Genomic DNA, 19,124 nt, shown 5'->3' on the forward strand with positions numbered 1-19,124 from the left:
GCGTGAAATGGACACAGTGGAGTGTGGTGTGTTTTGCAAACTTGTTTATTGCAAACTAATCTGTGGATTCAGAGTAGTGGTAGGAAACTTTGCCAGTGGGATTTGCACATGTGGTTCCCACACTCACCGAAATGGCAGCACGGGTGCTTTTATAACCATCATCATAATTATGACCCCTCCCATGATCTCATTTAGCTTCCAGTCATTTGTTTATTTTCAGATTATCTGGTTAAATTGCAGGGGACTGTGCTTGCACGTGCAAATGTCATGCACTTTCAAGCCACACTTTAACCGTACATTCATACAGCACTTTATTCTAACCAGTTAACCTAACATGTCTTTGGACCAACGGGAAGTTGGACTACATGCAGGAAGACTTCACAAGCCTAAGGAGAACATAAAACTGCAGGACAAGCAAATGTTGTGGGAACACGTATCGTGACACTGTCAAGGTCCCCCACTTTCCACAATGCAGGAACTCCAACAACACTTAGGGGAAGAGGAACAACTTTATTGACTGACCAATGCATTTGTGGCTTTCATCAGGGTTATCAGGTACCCCCACCTTCCCATTAAAAACACACAAGGACTGTACAGTTTCAGATTAGAGGATTTTTACTGTTGAATGTCAAATTTGACCCAAATTGTATGTGAGACTTAAGCATTATTTAAGCAGGCAAGTCATTAAGAAAAAAATCTTATTATAAAATATCATTTCCAGTGGCAGCCTAAAAAAGGGAAAACCCTGCTGAGTAGTAAAAAGAAACAAAGCACACTTCCAGAAACATTTCAGCACACCCACTAATTACATAGAATCATAGCAAGCATAACTTGAAAACAAGTATTACATGAATAACTAGCACTTGACGTCCAGGAAGCTAGGTAACAGACAACACAACACGAACGCCACACACAAACAATTAAAGATACAAGCAACACAAGAAAAAGCAGCGCCATTCCTCTACAATCAGATCAATGACAGTCTCACCAGGCTGGTTTAAACATGTCACGCCTCAACGCCAAGTGCAAATTTCTGGTAAACATCTAGAGGTGGACTGTTGAGATGTAGTCCCCAGCAGCAAATCAGTGCAATTGTGTAATAAGCTGGAACCGCCCCCCACATACCCCCACATTTATTGTCATTCCAACACTTGTACTGACATGAGGTAACAGGAAAGTTTGCACTTTAAGATCCTGGTTAAAAGCCAACAAGAACATGTAAGAGTAATATACACACACACACACACACACACACACACACATATATATATATATATACACACACACTTGTATGCAGTATAAAGCTTCGTGGCAGGCATACCATGGTCAAAATACCATGTCAGTATTAAAAAGTGTTTCATTTGAAGGCCTCCTGCGTGAATAGTGTGTGGGAAGTGAAGGCATGTGGGATGGCAAAGAGAGTCCAGTAATTGTGACTCCATAAGGTGACAATATTCTCCACTTGGTTGCAGCAGCATACAAAAATTGTGCTTTTCAATAACAGATCTGGGCTAGAAAATGCGAAAATAAAAAATAGCAAAACACACAAAGAAAACAAGTAAGTCGGACGTTTATTTATTTATATATTAGTGTGGTATTTTTTTGTTGTTGAACCGATTAATCGGTTAAATGCGAAGATTTAATCTTACTTGCGCTTTCAAAATCCCGTCATGACGTGCACGACGACGCAGGTCAGGTGACTGATGACGTCTCAGGGATACTAAAAGTTTTGTGAGAGGAGGCACGTCCGTGAAACTTTCGTGAAACGGGTGTGACAGAACCCGGCAGGGGGATTAAATTCAAGAAGCTGCGAGTCTCTTCATTGTGCGCGGAACGGAAACGTAAACGGTAATTACTGAAATGTGAGGTTTGCTGTTCTCTGTTCTTCGTGCTCACAACTTTTTACGGATTCAAATCCGTCTGCGTCGGTCCTCTAACATGAAACGTGCTCCAGCGCCGATGTCTTTAAAGACGATATTCTAGCTGATTTTTTTCCTTATCTGAGGAGCTGTTTGAGTTTAACACACATTAGATACATTACCTTACATTACAGTCAGTGATATTTAAAAGATGAACTTTGGTATGTTTTATGTAAGGTTGATATATGAAGTTATAGCTACAGGTTTAGCTTGGAATAAGATGTCAAGTGTGAGGTGGTATTGATATTTTTTACTGGAATAATTTGCTTTAAGAGGATAGCAAACGCGCTTTTTTAAACACCTGTCTTTGGTTTCATGATAGGAGCGGTGTAATTTAGCAATACTGTGAGAGCCAGTTTGGTAACGCCCCCAGGGGCATAGTTGCGCAACTAGCACGTGAGCTCCCCCCTGTGGCTGAATTGGTGTATACCGTTATACTGTGATTGTTCTAAGCCTGTATATTCTCCTTGTTAGAAATGACTGGAGACGTTGAAAAGGGCAAGAAGACATTTGTCCAGAAGTGTGCCCAGTGTCACACCGTGGAGAATGGTGGGAAGCATAAGGTTGGACCCAACCTTTGGGGCCTCTTCGGACGCAAAACCGGCCAGGCAGAGGGGTACACTTATACAGATGCCAACAAGAGCAAAGGTGAATACTCTGTGTGCATGCACTCTTTAACCAGCCTTGTAAATCACACAAACTTGATTTTAAGCCTTACTTTCTCCTGTTGTTGCCTACTTTAAAACAGGGGTTATCTGGAATGAGGAAACCCTGATGGTGTATTTGGAGAACCCCAAGAAATACATTCCAGGAACAAAGATGATCTTCGCTGGCATTAAAAAGAAGACTGAGCGAGCTGACCTTATAGCGTATCTCAAATCGGCAACTTCATAAAGATCTCTGTATCCGTGCACCTTTTTAGCAATCTTTGTGCCTTAACAAACTGTTCAAGATACCAAGACTTGTCTTTTTCCCCCCCAAAAAATAAGGCAAAAGAGCAATCAGTTGTGGTGGCACTGGGATGATAAGTTGTCGCCATTGTCTCAGGTTTACTTGATGTGGACTAAATATCTCCTGGTTTGAACAGGTTTCAGACATAAATTATTAAATAATATACTGTGCATCCATAATGTAGGGACCAAAAAAATGTTTAACTGTCCATTATTTTTTGGGGTGAGTAGGTTGTTGTTTTGTTATCAAGTTATTTGAAGATGTGTCTGTTCTAAGGATGAATGTGCCTTCTCTGGTTTGATTCCTACCTCAGCTGTCTTTTTTGTCATTTCTGAATTTGAATAAAACAACACTAAACATGAGAATTTCTTCACCTTTTTTTTTTGCCCGAGATCATAAAATGCTGAGGAGGCAGCATGCCAGGTTTTGATACACTTGATTTGTCAATCAAATAAAGATTAGAGTGGTGTACTTCATTGTCTTATATGCCAGAGGATGTGCAGGATTTCTATCACAAAACTGAATAAACATGACACACTGGGACACTACTTGCAGGATTTGAGTTGTTAGTGGGGAGAGAGAAGCAAATAACTGAAGTGATCTTTAAGAGGCTGTGACTGATATGAAGCTATTTAAGAAAAAAACCTGCTACACTTTGAAAACTGTTCTGAGTTGTTTGACCACATTTTGAGAAAGAAAATACTGGCCAAAAAGACAGAATGCATTTGTAGGGGTCATGTTAAGCAGATAAAGGCATGTCGAAGTTAACCTTGCTTATCAAATCTAGAGGTTTCACGCTTGAATTCAGATTGCTGAACAATGAGGTGCTCATGATAGGAGTCAGATTTGTGCTGGTAGCTGTATCACTGTCCAAGTTGTGGACTACAACTCCCCCTAGTGTTCAAATTACACACCTACTCACAGAGGAACTAGTATAAAGGAATTTGAGTATCTGGCATGCTCACTAGCGATAAAAGTCGCGGTTACATAACTAAATGACACAGACCGCTGCAGACGATGTTTAATATATGCTATGAATTCCTTCTTTTTTAGTCGACTGTCACTCATTGATTATCACAGAAAAGCCTTTTTTGTGGAATGCATAGAGATCCATTGTATTTGAATCATGTTAAAGAGTTAATTCACCCACATGGGGTTCCTTTGCTTCAGATAAGCCTTACAAAACTGGAGCGGATCCGAAATATTGAAAGTTATGAACAGTGTGCAACAAATCTATCATTATAGTCTACTGTTTTATATTTTTGTGTAGCTTATTGCATATGTAACCATACGCATTCTGTATAATATGTGCTGGACGGACAGACGTTAGTATTATCCTCGTCGTTTTCACACTTGGAGCCTGTAATAGGGGCCAAACGGTTCAGATGTCCAGAGGGCTGCGTACTGAAGCAACCCTGAGCTCCTTCTCGTGTGACGAAACGAGCATCAGTGGGACCGAGCCAACCACAGCCAGCGTCATTTGCAAACTAGAAGACGCACACGACAGTAACGCTCGGTAGTTGCTGTTTGTTGTCTTTTCAAAGCCCGTGGCAGTCCCAGCGAGCATCAGTTTGCGTCCACGCTGCTTAACCTAGATCTGCTTAAATGATCTTACATTAAGTGAAAACGGCGTGGACATGCTGTGGAAGAATATGCTGGTGCGCAAAGGGAGTCTCCATCGCCACAGAGTGGAGCTGGATATGTAGCCGAAGCTCCAGGGATGCTCCAAGCGTACTGCACCTTGGAAGTTGTCAAACGATTCTTGTCTTCAACCCCCCAGCAAAGCCTCATAGATGATATTTCTCTGCGCGACTTCATGGATTTGGTTCTCTGAGGACCATCTGAAGAACAGACATGGCAGTGTCAAAGATGCTGTTCTCTGACGTGGAAACTTTTCTGGACTCGCATCCCGAGTTATTCGAGGATTACCTGAACAGAAAGGGGAATTATAGCATGGTGGAGAAATGGCTCAAGAATCACCAGGCGAGCAAAAGTCCAACGGCTTCAGCTCCAGCCGAGACAAGAGAGGAGAAGAGCAACCCGTACAAGGACAGCTGGGCGAGCAAATGTGACGGTTTGCAGCGGAGAGCGTCTCAGAAGGAGCTGCGTAAAACTTTCGCCAGATCCAAGGCAATCAACATCAACAGGACATACGACGAACATGTTAATACCAGGGCGCAGGAGCCGCTGACAAGCATGAGGAGGAGAGCACTGCTGAGGAAAGCGAGTTCTCTGCCCCCGACCACTGCGCACATACTGAGCGCACTGCTGGAGTCCAGAGTCAACATCCCCCAGTACCCTTCCACAGCCGTGGATTTTAAATATTACCTCAAAGAACACAACGAGCGAGAGTTTTTCCTGGAGCTTGTAAAAGACATATCAAACGACTTGGATCTAACGAGTCTCAGCTACAAGATCCTCGTGTTTGTTTGCATTATGGTGGATGCAGACCGGTGCTCCTTGTTTTTAGTGGAGGGAACAGGCAACAAGCAAACGCTAGTGTCCAAATTCTTTGACGTGCACGCAGGCACCACAGTTTTACCCTCAATGAATTCAGACGAAGTTCAAGTGCCGTGGGGGAAAGGGATCATTGGTTATGTAGCCGAGCACGGGGAGACAGTGAACATCCCTGACGCTTATCAGGTGCCTTCTGCTCTGTGTGCATGTGTTTTTGTGCATTTCCATCTGTCACAGGCAGTGAGTCAGATCGTTTTCGTGCAGCTTTTCATTTTATCTCTCACAGTTTGACGAACAAGAGCACTGCTGATAGCTTGGGCCAAAACCACACGTTCACACAAATCACATAAGAGTAATAAAAAAAGTGTTTTTTGTTCTTTCTCCCCCTCAAGTCCACTGTGATTTAATACAACAACTACATAAAGGTGCTTAATAATGGCAACAGCCTTTTTAGATGTAAAAGTCTTAATGGCTGGCCAAACATTTACACTAATGCCTCACCACATTGCTCTACTTTACTACTTTTTGTAGAACAAGCTCCAAACTCTGCAGACGTCCATCAAACTGACATTCCTGTAGACACGCAGTCATGATCTTTATGTTTAGTGCCCCGTCATCTGAAAAATAGAGGAAGCAAGTGCTCTTTTCCAACAAGTGCTTACACTGTGTCTTTTCTTCTGTGCCTACGGCTTGCAGGATCGTCGGTTCAGCGATGAAATTGACAAGCTGACAGGGTACAAAACCAAGTCACTGCTGTGCATGCCCATTCGCAACAGTGATGGAGAGATCATCGGAGTTGCTCAGGCTATTAACAAGAATTCAAGTGGAGAGCTCTTCACTGAAGATGATGAGAAGGTAATTTAATCATTACAGTTATGAGCATACTTACTGAGTAAAGAAGACACACACATACACACACATGCTTCTCTAATACAGTGCATCCTCCCTGGTGTGTGCAGAATAAGCTTATGTGTTTGTTCTTTGTTTGATCCCTCCCTGTTTTCTTACATCTTACACCACTAAACCTTCCCACAGGAACTTTGTGCACGTGAATCAAATGACTTTATAAAGCGCTATACAAATAAAAATAATATCTGGGGCAGTTTTCGATCACATCATTTCTCATTCTTACATAAATAGAAACAATGCTTGTGGGTAAAAGGATGGGAAGTCACAGTGAATCGGTAATTTATCTCAATAAAAGCATACTGTTTATTTCATTTTTATTCTGTTTTGTTAAATTATTGCAAAGATGAAATAACACATTTATGTGCTTAAATCCTAATGTTACATTTCATAGACTGGCAAAGCAAGAGAAGGAAATGTGACAGACTGCATTTAATCACAGTGAAACAAATAAAGCCATATGGGGTAAAATGGTAGTTTGGGCATGAATTTTAGCCACACTTGTAACATTGTGCAAGAGCTACATCAACTGGCCTGTGCACTTCTTTGGTCCACATGGCAGGTTGAACTGCAGAGATCCTGTGACCTCTTCTCAAGCACTAGGCATGAAATATGGTTCCTTCATGTTTGAAGATGTCACCTGATCACTTTAGTAACCTGGTCACTGGCTTGATGTTTTATGAAAGCTGTTGTATGAACAGCGATGAGATTTGGCACAAACATTTTTAGAATATTTGGCTAGAACCTGCACACATGCACACACACAGTCCCATTTTCATGTCTTAGTGACATAATGCTATCCCTTGCTGCCTACCCTATTCCTAACCATCAAAAATGAATGCCTAACCCTAAGCCTTAGCTTAAACATAACCTTAACCTAATTGTAACCCTGACACTAAAACCCAATTTTGAGTCTCAAAAATGCCTTCAAACACGTGGGGACAGGCATTTTGTCCAACAAAAGGGTTTTACATCTATTGATAAAAACAAAAACAAAACGAGAACACAGCTATTATAGTTAAGAAGAAGCCAGTTTATTGTTCCATAGTTTAATTCAACAATACATACATGCAAGCCTTTTTCATAAAAGTTGGTATGCTTCATAGGACTTAAATAAAAAACTGAATACAAGATTTGAAAAAATCTGTTAAATCCCATATTTAGTCGCAGATAGTAAAAGAGAGGATTTGATGATGAAATCACAAAAACCATGGTTGCCATCAATTCAAATTCATTCACACTTTTCTTGCACGATGATCAGATCAAATTTCAAGTGTGCCATTATTTGGATTTCCTGAACCTGCAAAAGTAACAGTATTAACACCAGAGAAAAGATTACAATGTGAACACATTGCAGGTAGACTGTGAAAATAGTAAACCTGCAAACCATCAGCATGTTATAATTTCCATTGCAAGGAAACTGTGGTGATAATGATAGCGCTTCTTAACCATGGCTTTACAGAGCTGCTAGCAAGGCCTCCAACTCTCACTTTTTTTTGTTATTATTGCAGCACATTGAAGTAAAGTACAGATGAAAGAATAGCCCTGAAGTAATGCTCATGCTTTATGATTCATGTGTGGCATTTCAGGGATGTTACTCAGTTTTTTTTTTTGGTACATAGACACTGTTTTGTGGCGTTAGCGGCACACAAGCAGCAGGGCTGTAGCGATGCCAGCTGTCATTTTTCATTACCGTCAGCGCTGCAACACTCATGAGTTTACAGTTGTAAAGATTTTAAGAACAGGATGTTTTTTTCTTCATATTTTGCCTCCTTTCGTGTTTTGTTTTGCACTGTGACCTACAAACAGGGAACAGTTTTTTTTCTATTCCCTCCAGTTTGTTGGGTGATTCTTCAGTTTCTGTGACATTAAACTTAGAGTTAGCCTCCATTCTGTTTTTAATATTTAAATTGATAAATAAATCTGCTTTATTAAATTACTTTTAATTATCAGATGACACAATAGATGTACATCTTGGAATTTTAAATGTTATTACAACTGATTAATTTCTCAAGATCTTGCTTGGCTTCAGTTGAAAGTCATTGTTAATGTTTTAACACACTGCTTAAAACCCTGAAATTAGTAACTACATCTTAAAAATATCATAATATTTAATGTAGGCCACGCCAGTAGAAGTGATTGGAACCTATTTTGAAAACACTTCCTCTCAGTTATTTTGGCATTTTAAACCTCTGTCAAAATGTATAAAACTGTAATTAAAGGATGACTAGGCCATATTACAACCGAGTCACTAGTAAAAAATCTGCTTTAAGAAATGCTTCTTGCACATTGAAAGTTTTTTTCAATGCAATTCATACTTTTACTGCACATGTGCAAAGTTGCATTACATAATGGCTTTATTAACGACTCAGTCCAGAGTACTGACATGATAAAACACCTATTGCCTCATCCCACCAGAGCACTTGAACAAATACCATGCTAATTCATGTTATAAATACAGCAAGCCAAGGAAGAACAAAAGCAAAAAATTACATTAATTACACACGTCTCCATCTTTAATACACACGCCATGTTTATGGTCACATTTCAATTCAGGGTTCTTCGAATGCCTAACTGCCATCATCACAATGGATATTACCTTTACATGAACAACAGTAAATATTATCATGTTACATACTGTAATACTGAATGTAGGTCATGTAATGTTGTCACAGCTGTTCTTGCTTCTATCATCCCTTGTCATAAAGTATTTGACAAACAACATTAACTGAAGACATCATCATCCACTTTATTAGATACACCTCTTCAACTGCTCATTAACACATCTAATTTAACATCTAATTAGCCAATCACATGGCAGTAGTTCAACTCTAACCTGCTGAAGTCCAAACTGAGCAACCGAATGGGAAAGAAAGATGATTTCATGTTCATTTCAATGTGGCATAGTTGTTTCTGCCAAATGGGCTGATATGAGTATTTCAGAAACTGCTGACCTACTGGGATTTTCCCACATAACTATCTTTAGGGTATACAGAGAATAGTCCAAAAAAGAGAAAATACCCAGTGAGCGGCATTTCTCTGGGAGAAAATATGTTGTTGATGCCAGAGGTCAGAGGGAGACGGCTTTGAGCAGCTTTGAACTGATAGGAAAGGAAAAGTAGCTCAAATAACCAGTTAGCACACTCACCTAAAATGCAAAAGATTTCTGGCTTGAGCCTGAGAGCTGAAACAAATCCTTTGGAGGATTATGTAAGTGTAAAAGGATGTTCCAAATTAACAATGTGGATCCATCCAGCGTGGCAACCCTTTGTGAATAGGGCATCAACCAAAATAACTTTTCAACACACAGCCTGCCACACCTTGAAGCAGATGAAGATCACACCCCTTTCAGCTAAGAACAGGAATCTGAGGCTAAAAAACATTACCTGGTGTAATGAGTCACAATTTCTGCTGTGACATTTGGATGGTAGAGTCAGAAGTTTGCGCAAACAACATGAAAACTTGGGTCCATCATGCCTTGTAAGATAGTGTCTGGGATATTTTTTGGTCACACTTTGGGATTCTTAGTACCAAACAGCATTTTTTGAACACCACAGGCTACCTGAGTATTGTTGCTGACCATGTCCATCCCTTTCTGACCTGTTCAGATGATCTCAAACTAGCTTCATGAACACCAGACTTATATCATGGATGTGCAACTGACAAATCTGCAGTAACTATGCGATGCTATCTTGTGAATATGTTTCCAGCACCTTTTCGAATCAGTACCATGAAGAATTAAGGCATATTTTACATGCAAAAGTGAGTGTATATATGTAATCTGATAAACAGCAGATCATTTTTTCTCATTCTGTCTTCATTCCTGAGTCCAAACTGACTCAGTATTTATTATTTAAATAATTAACCCCACTGTCTGAATCCATAAACCAAGGTTGAGTCATCTGTCATTAAATTTTCCCAAGGCAGTATGATGTAAAGGGCCGGGGCACTGTGTTAATACCACCAGTATTGGCTGGTAAGACCCTCGCATTGGTTAATGCTTCACTTTACTGCTGAGTAGAATATCCAGTGTGTCAGCAATTAATTTATTGTCACCCCTTTGGACTGCGCCATTTGTGTGATTTTGAATGGTTGCCAACGGCAGCACCATGGGATTTGTGGCAGTGTTGGGGCAGCCAAGTTACTTAAAGATGATTCAAGAGGACGAAAGCAGACTCTTGGATGAGAACCATCCAGGATATTACTCCATCGGTTAGTAAACACACTGGTCAAGTTTTCAGCCCCAGCACAAAGCCATCGCTGTCTGTGAGTTAATGTAATATTTAAATTTCAAGCAGCTGTCAGGGGAGCAACATCTCCCACAGTGATCCAGATAGCCTTCTGTTTGTGAATGATCGTTTGTCAGAGAGACACGAGGAGCACGTGTTGAGTCCATCAGCGCGCTTGAATAGACGTAGCAGGAAGGCGGTGAAAAGCCGATACAGCGACTTGTTCTCTTATTGCAGGGGCCCCTAAAGGAGAGGAAAGATGAAACATGAAAGCACAAAGCTAGCTGTGCTTTTATTTAAGCGTCAGGTTTCACTGTGGCAAAAATGATCTGTCCTATGTTTTTCCTCCACTGCTGCTCTGCCATCAAAATTACATCTCCAGACTCGATGCGTTGTTTATAATAGATGCAGATTAGGAATTCTTTTTTTCATTTCCCTTGTTTTGAGTATGTTTCACATTTCGTTAACATCACACTAATGCCTGGGATGGCTGCAGCTGAATTAGTAATGAAATGCAATGTGAGTGTCAGAGAACACAGCAAGCTCCCTGTACAGCACAGCTGCAGCCCTGCTTTTATGGAAGACCTTGTAATAAGAAAATTTATCATACCTTTCGAAGCAGATTCCTTTAGAGACATAAGCTTACGTTTATCCTTAAATGATTGTGCTGAAAATTTACAGGATTTTGAACACATTACATGCTTGGTTTTAAATCCCAACAGCCTTAAATTTGTTCTGTTCTGTCATTCAAGATTTGAGACCTTTGGCAAGTCTGAAAATGGTTCAGCCCATGTATAATTGCTGTGTCTCATTATCTTCTGCAAAGGAATTTGGCTACCGACTTAATTTAAGAGTGCAAACTGACCCCGTCCTCCTATCTCTATATTTTGCATTACTTTCTTGATTCTTGTCTTGCATGCCTTGTAATACATCCGATGTGAAATGTGTTATTCTTGTGAATTAACTTTTATTAATTCTCCCATGTAGGTTCCATCTGCCAGTATATCTCAACATCTGTGTGAGCTGATTGTCAAACAGCAGTCCCCCCCTCACCACAGTGCTCCCTCTGGCTGCCAAATTCCCAGTCAAATTGGCTCAAAGCATTTCAGTTAATAACCACTTTCATACAATTTCCAAATGTAAATCTGCAGCTAAAGAACAAAGAACACAATTTCAGCTTGGCACCTAATTAAAAAAAAAAAAAAAAACAATCCTAGAGGATATCAGATCAAATCAAATGTAAGGAGTGCATCATACCAGAGTTGCTCATTGCAAAGCAAAAGAAGGGAACTATCACAAGAAATCCTCTTAAATCTTTGCATGTTGCTGTATTAAACTCTGTGTATACTGTACAGGGGTGACCCACACACAGTAAAAGGAGACCTGCCTCCCCAGCCACTAAATAAACAGTTGATGAGAAAAATGTAATCTTCAATATTTTTTTCAGATGTTTAACAAAAGGTCTGATTCTGTTCTTTATCCGACTGTCTTCTGATGTTCCAGGAATAATACTGGATCATGTTTATCTAACAGTCATCATATTTGGTTAAAATTAGTCTTCTGTTATGCTTTCTGGGGACTTTGGTTTAACAATTCACTGTGTTATCTACCTTTGATGGCAACAGCAGTGTTAAATATATGCACATTACTTTTTTTTATATGCAAGGGAGCGAGGTGCACCAGGTCAGTCTGAGAAGAAAAACTGTATATAAAAGATGGATGTAGATTCTAGGTCTGAAAAGCCTTAAACTTGCATTATTTCTAACATCCAGCAGGATGTGACTCCTGCAAAAGTCCACTTGTGTAGAAGTTTAGGATCAAATGATACTTCTTAGTTGCTTTAATACCTCATCTATGAGTTTATGGTTACAGTTTCAAGTTTCAAGTCTTTTTTATGCAGCAAGATGCTTATTTGGTACATTATGGTTCCAGAATATCAACATAGGCTATACTTTAAGACTAGAGATGGCACGATACCGCTTTTTTATGTCCGATACCGATACCATAAATTTGGATATCTGCCGATACCGATATGAATCCGATATAGTGTATTTTATAATCAATAAAATTGTTTTTCTATACATTTTACATCAGATAAAAACTTTTGTTGTAAGATTCAGAAAATTATTTATTAAAAGCTAGACATGAGAATAAGAAAGAAAAGTATTTCTTTGTGCCCCCTTTTCCCTGTTAATGCCCTACCTGGCCCCCTGGCAAAACTTTGCTAGATCCGTCCCTGCACAGTTACCAGCCGTCAGCTACTTAGAAAAGGATCCTGGTGTGGAAAGTAATATTAAATAAGTTCTAACAACAGCTTATCAAGCTTGAACGCGCTGCTGTTGTTTAGTGCAACATCCGCTGGTTTCCTCTTTCTGGCAAAAGTGGGCCAAAAACAAACAAGAGAGACGGGAGTCGCGACAGAAAAGCCGATCAGTTGATCATTGATCGGTTTCATGATTTCAAGTAGCAACAGTAGAGGGAGGGAGAGAAGAAGAGGCAGTTGCTCCATATATCGGTTGTTAAGCTTAACGTGGGAATGCTTTACAAACATTCCGAGACGAACTTACACACTTGCTTTACTTCTCTGGGATAGCTTTGTCGGAGAGGAAATGCTGGTTTGGAAGCACATAGCAAGGCTCCAAATGCTCAGGGAGACCACCGACAGGTCTGGCACACCGCAGCCGCTCTATCACGCGAGACATACTTCTCCGACGTGCTAAGGTCATGAGTTGGATTACGTCATGTCGCAAGTTTTGTGAGATGCTTTTGTGATACTTAATGGATCGATTACATTTTTTGTTTCTTTCTGATATCCGATCCAGTAATTTAGGTCAGTATCGGACCGATACCGATACTTAATATCGGATTGGTCCATCCCTATTTCAGACATGTACATGTGACTGACAAGTTGCTGCAGTATAGGCAAATACTCATAATCAGAGGCTTCAGAATACGACTCTACAAAATGCTGGGTGATGTGACATTGGCTACATTCACCTTTTGTATGCAAACTAATCTATGAGTATATAAAAAAAATAAAAAATAAAACCTGTGATGGGGATGTCTGACTTGTTGAGGTCAACATGTCGGTAACAGTGGAACCTGTACTAGATTAAATTAAAGCAGTGTTTGTGTCAGACAAATAAAAAGTGTGCAAACCTTTAAAGTACAGAAAGTGTAGTATTGAGTAAAAACTAGAAGAGTGTGGGTCCTTCCAGTGAACAAAGCAGAATAAAGCTGAGGATAACAGTTACATTGTCTGTGAAGAGAGAACTAAGTTAAGTTTATGTCTTCCTTTTTAAATCCTCATATTTCACAGTTTGTTATTAACCTGCTTATTAATTCCATCAAAGTTTAGATAAAAATAAAACAAATAAAACATCTGAACTAATTTCCACAGGCAGGTGGAATATGTTGGTTGTATAAGCGGCCAGAAAAGGATGTTTCAAAATTTCTGAATGGATACAAAATCATGCTCTAGGGTTAATTAGTAAATTCATTTCCATTCTGAATTCCAAACTATTAATGATAACTGATTACTCTAATTTTCTCAGTTAAGAAATTAGCATATGTAAACCACCTTGCCAAATATAGTGGCAGCACACTGATGTTAATAGAGTGCACCTGATGCCTCTATGGGTAGATTTAATCACTAAATCAGCTTTCTGGTTGATGGAACACAAAGTCCATTTTTCTATCCCAAACTGCACTTCAGCCTCAGTGAGTTACTTGTTGCTTGAATGAATATATTTAATATATTTTTCTATTTAAGATAAGTGAAGAATCTGTAGTTCTTTTCTTATTGTAAATCAAGATCCATGTAATGTCAGGGAAGAGGAGAAATTTTCTTTTTTGTCACTGACTACAAACCTCGTTAAAAACAACAACTGTTTCCTCTTTTCACACATGCAAAGCTTTAAAGCGCAACTTTAAAAGATATCCATAGAGAAATGGAGACAAAAAGTATTGTCTGTGTAATTCCCCTTGATTTCTCTCATTTGAAATTCCAGTTACAGAGAAGGAAGTCACTGAGGTTAGAGGAACTGACAGTCCCTGAGGCAGTGGCCAGTTAGCTTTGTTATTAAACCGCTCTTTACTGGTCAGCCCAGAGGTCTCTAGGCAAAAAAATGTCTTGTTTGTAATGCAACCTTGTATAATGGCCTGCTTGACAGAATGTAATTAGAGCAAGCAGTGCTTTTCTTGGCTATGCCTGTTAGTTCCACAGGCAGATCCATAGCCACATCCCCCAAGTCCTGCTCATTAATGAATCTGCTCCTGCTGGGGCTATTGATGGCCACTGCCTTTCTGGAAGATCATTATTAGAGAATTCCATAGGACAGCTGAAATACATTATGTATGAACTCATTGCTCAGCATCATCTGTTTTCTGCATCTGAAAACAGTTGCATAAGGCACTGGATTATGTATAATGACTGAATGAAGTGCATAAAGTTAATTTACCCATTAGCATGACTGAGTAAGTTTTCGTGTCACGTTATGATTAAATATGTCTTTAATTACAGTGGCTTAACATGTAGTTAATGTATCATAACATGCACACCAACAGGACATGGGAGAGCAGAGGATTTACACTTTAACGTTTACTGACGCAACGCAATAATTATAAATACACAAGACTATAACTCTGCCCTGCAGAGTTTCAACAGATGAGTGACATAGTTGACTTCTTTCAGGCTATCTTTTTAAAATCTATGCATTTCTATCCATTTTGAATATTAATTAATAATCCCCCATTAATTTACTCCTCAGTCACTAGAGTATTGATGCCAAAGTAATGGGTCACATACAGCCCGAATTTGATCTTGAGTATGTATACCAGGCCGGTAACCTAAAGACGCTACAGTCATACAAGACGATGGACAGCCTGAGAGGAAAACACAACAGCTTCAGTTTTTGCTGTTGTAAACTAAAGGCACACCTCCTTGGATTGACCACCTTACAGTAGTTTGACCTGCAAGTCATTGGTAATATCTTTGGAAACCCACTGCTGTGGTATGGTCCAGTTTTAAGAACTGACAATCTAAATAGATAGTGAAAGAAACAAGAAGTATGTCATTTAATTGTTTATCTATTACCTTTTGGCAATTTTGTAGTAAGATTGACCATGGGACAGGTCTTTATCAGTAGAAAAACCTATAAAACTAAAATTGAGGTCCCCCTTCACATTTTCCAAAGCTGCCCAGTGGGCCAGATTGCAGTCTTTTGCAAGCTCATTCTGGCCCCCGGGCCTTATGTTTGGTACCCTTGGTCTAGAAAAAGTGACCTTCTTTGCAGTTCCAGATCCAGCAGGACATAGGTTTGATACCACTACACTCGATACCACTACATTATCCCCAATCAATTTCTGCTATATTAGTGGTTCAAAGTAGTAGCACTACCACTGTAATACAGACTAGGAAGTTACTGATATGCCACTAACCTTAAGCAGGAGCCAGCAGAAGATGGGTGCACTGTGGCTTCAAAGGGACTACCTTAGTCAATAGCAATACTCAGGCAAGCTGTAAAGTTAAAACAATGCTCATTTAGTAATAAGGGAAAGAAACTGTGCAGAGAAAATATTCCCCACACCATTATACTACCACTACCAGTCTGAATGGTCAATACAAGACAGGATGTTGCCTGCCACCTGAAGGCAACATTTTTGGTGAGCTTGTATCAATTGTAGCCTCAGCCTCCTCTTCGTAGCCAACAGTGGCACCTGGTGTGGTCATCTACAACTGAAGCTCATTGGCTTTAAGGTTAAATGTATTGTGCATTCAGGGATGCTCTTCTGCACACCTTGGTTGCAGTTACTCACTGCCTTCCTATCAGCTCAAAGCAATGTTGCCATCCTACTTTGACCTCTGGCATCAAAAAAAAATAATAAAAAATCCCATCAGCAGTTTCTGAAAAAACTCAGATGAGCCTATCTGGCACAAAGAACACCGCCATGTTCAAGAAATTCAAAGTCACTTAAATCACCTTTCTTCCCAAGACTGTTGCTTGGTTTGAACTTCAGTAGGTAACATCAGGTGGTATTATCACCTCACATGGCAGCAGAAGTGCTGTGAACCGACGGTGTACATAAATGTAAAAGAATATTTTCCATGTAGGCCACAGGTACAGGCGTATAGTTTTCCACAGAAGGCTTTAGCATTGTGTTCTCCACATGTTCATTTGCAGCTGATGAGAAACTGATAGATTATAATTTCTGAAAAATGAAAGCGATATCCTTGTATCAGTGGCGACAGCTGAGTAACTTCCCATTCATGTATTGTTGTAATGTCCCTACCCTCAGGTCACACTGAAGGCTGGTAAATATTGGTGGGTCTGTTGTGCTGATTGTATTGTTTACACAGCAGCCAGATGCTAAAGATTGACAACTAAACAAAGAGGCAGCGCAAGGAAGCACACAACCTAAATTCTATTGATTTAATGTTATGGAGCTGAGTGTCACACCGATAAGGCCACATTGTTGGAGAACTGCGGTCATATAGAATTCAAGCCGCACGTTCACATCACAGACATATTTTTGTAGCACTGCAGCCGCTGCTTTGCACTTTCTATACAGGTAAGGTGCGTATTGATATTCATTATGAATCAACTGTGGTAAGGAAGCAAGGAATGTAGTTTGACTCTGAACCAGTAATACAATTCAGGTTATACATACCATACATATTAGCTACAGCAATCAGACCACATCAAGTGATTACATTATTTATGTGAAGAAAATATGAGGGAAATAAGGAATTCATGTTATGAGCCCAAGGCACAGTAAGTCAGACTATTTGGTCAAATGGTAAAATGTCAGTTGAATTGATTTATTTGTCCTAGCAAGTAATAACACCAATGAAAGGCCATTTCTTATTTGTTCCAATTTAATTTAACAGCTAAGTTTTTCCTGGATGAAAATATTACTTGTGTTTTAATTTCCTAATGCTAAAAGAGAAGAGTTACAAACAAGCAAAAACTTTTGTCTTTTGGTTAAATGTTAAATGTTCAGTTAGTACTAAGGGGGCCAAAACGTGCCAAAAAATATCCCTCACATCATTAAACCATCAAAACCAGACTGAACCATCACAGGATGGATTCATGCTTTTACGTTGTCTTACTGTAGCCTCAGCTTCCGTAGTTAACAGGAGTGAAATCTGGTATGTATCCGTGTGTTGTGTGCTCAGAGATGCTCTTCTGCTTAATGTGGTTGGAATGAGTGCTATTCTGAGTTGCCTAATTATCAGCTACGAGCCATCTGGCTATTCTCCACTCATGTCTAATATCAAAAAGGTATTTTTGACCAGAGAACTGCTGCTCACTGGATATTTTCTCTTTTATGGACCATTCTTTGTAAACCCTAGAGGTGGTTGTGTGGGAAAATACCAGTAGATGAGCAGTTTCTGGCAATAACAATAATGCCACATTTAAACTTAAATTACCTTTCTTCCTCATTCTGATGCTCGGTTTGAAATTCAGCAGGGCATTTTGCCCATGTCTTCATATTCCAATGGACTGACTTGCTGCCTTGTGATTGGCTGATTAGATATTTGTGCTAATGAGCAGTGGAACAGGTGTACCTAACAAACTGTCCGTATAAGTCAAATGAGATTTAATATTATATTGTATTTTTTTATACAACAATAATGTGTTATTTGTGGCATACCTCCTACTTCAAACGATGTTTCATGAAGTCTTACAGTTTAGTTTCAAAGATTAAATGTGGGGGCTATGTGTCTCATCTCAACAAGCGCTTCAAACCTGTTGCTTTATTTAGTCAGCAAATCTGTTGAATATGTCCACAGGTGCTGCAGATGTACCTGCCCTTCTGTGGTATTGCAATCTCCAACGCCCAGCTATTTGCCGCCTCAAGGAAGGAGTATGACAGGAGTCGGGTAAGGGCAACAGGGCCAACCAAGATAATAATCCCCACCTACCCCTAGGATCAGCGGTACTTCCTCCACCCTCATGCTGACATTGAGGCTGAGTATTGATCAGCAGCAGCCCACTTGTTGCCACTGCAGTGGGAATCTCAGAGCAGCATGCAGCCCTGTCTGGACATTTTCTGTGGACCTGTGGAGGGGGATGGGCACATATCCAGCAAGGGGCCTGGTTCATGATCTAAATCTCTTAGGGACCGTTAAGAGATGCACTAATTCATGTCACAGGCATTGATCTGTGATGGAAGAGAACATAATGAGTGCACAGTTCAGTGAATAGAGAAGAAACCGCATGATTTTTATGTGGTTGTGTATTAAATTCGATTGGCACTCGCTAAGATAAAGGGCCTAATTTTCTTTTATTGGGCAAAGTAATCATATTATATCGTGCTGTTGGTTTATGATTTAGAGATAATGATAATAATCAAGTTTCAATAGCTGAGCGAGGCAAAACATCTTTATTCAAAGGGTCATCACTATTACCTGTTGACCAATTTTTTTTTTATTCAGCCTTTGATTGTTGGGAATAATGCCAGTGGTAACGTTTTCTGTCACTGGTCTTTAGGCACTCCTGGAAGTAGTCAATGACCTGTTTGAAGAACAGACTGACCTGGAGAAGATTGTCAGGAAGATCATGCACCGTGCACAGACACTGCTTAAGTGCGAGCGTTGCTCTGTTCAGTTGCTGGAGGACATTGAGTCACCGGTACTGTTTTTCTCTCTGCTGTCCTG

General features: G+C 39.9%; 2 protein-coding genes across 3 annotated transcripts in view; both read left to right on the forward strand.

The window, feature by feature from the left end:
* The first annotated feature begins 1,683 nt into the window (after positions 1 to 1,683).
* Positions 1,684 to 3,235, forward strand: LOC101468594 (cytochrome c-b). Of its 2 annotated transcripts, none has more exons than XM_004557776.3 (3): positions 1,684 to 1,862; positions 2,394 to 2,567; positions 2,668 to 3,235. In XM_004557776.3, the coding sequence occupies exons 2-3, from the start codon at positions 2,396 to 2,398 to the stop codon at positions 2,811 to 2,813; spliced, it is 318 nt and encodes a 105-aa protein (XP_004557833.1). In that variant the 5' UTR covers positions 1,684 to 1,862; positions 2,394 to 2,395; the 3' UTR covers positions 2,814 to 3,235. The 2 variants fall into 2 exon arrangements, with proteins under 2 accessions (XP_004557833.1, XP_004557832.1); XM_004557775.3 differs by having other exon boundaries at positions 1,687 to 1,848.
* Positions 3,236 to 4,389: 1,154 nt separating this feature from the next.
* pde11a (phosphodiesterase 11a) overlaps positions 4,390 to 19,124 on the forward strand; it is a 52,961-nt gene continuing 38,226 nt past the window's right edge. The window contains exons 1-4 of the mRNA XM_004557774.3: positions 4,390 to 5,513; positions 6,024 to 6,182; positions 18,258 to 18,347; positions 18,958 to 19,098. Of these exons, the coding sequence (XP_004557831.1) occupies positions 4,725 to 5,513; positions 6,024 to 6,182; positions 18,258 to 18,347; positions 18,958 to 19,098 (1,179 nt within the window). The 5' untranslated portion in view covers positions 4,390 to 4,724. The remainder of the gene's footprint in view (positions 5,514 to 6,023; positions 6,183 to 18,257; positions 18,348 to 18,957; positions 19,099 to 19,124) is intronic.

The sequence above is a fragment of the Maylandia zebra genome, linkage group LG16 (genome assembly GCF_041146795.1).
Source record: "Maylandia zebra isolate NMK-2024a linkage group LG16, Mzebra_GT3a, whole genome shotgun sequence".
Taxonomy (NCBI): domain Eukaryota; kingdom Metazoa; phylum Chordata; class Actinopteri; order Cichliformes; family Cichlidae; genus Maylandia; species Maylandia zebra.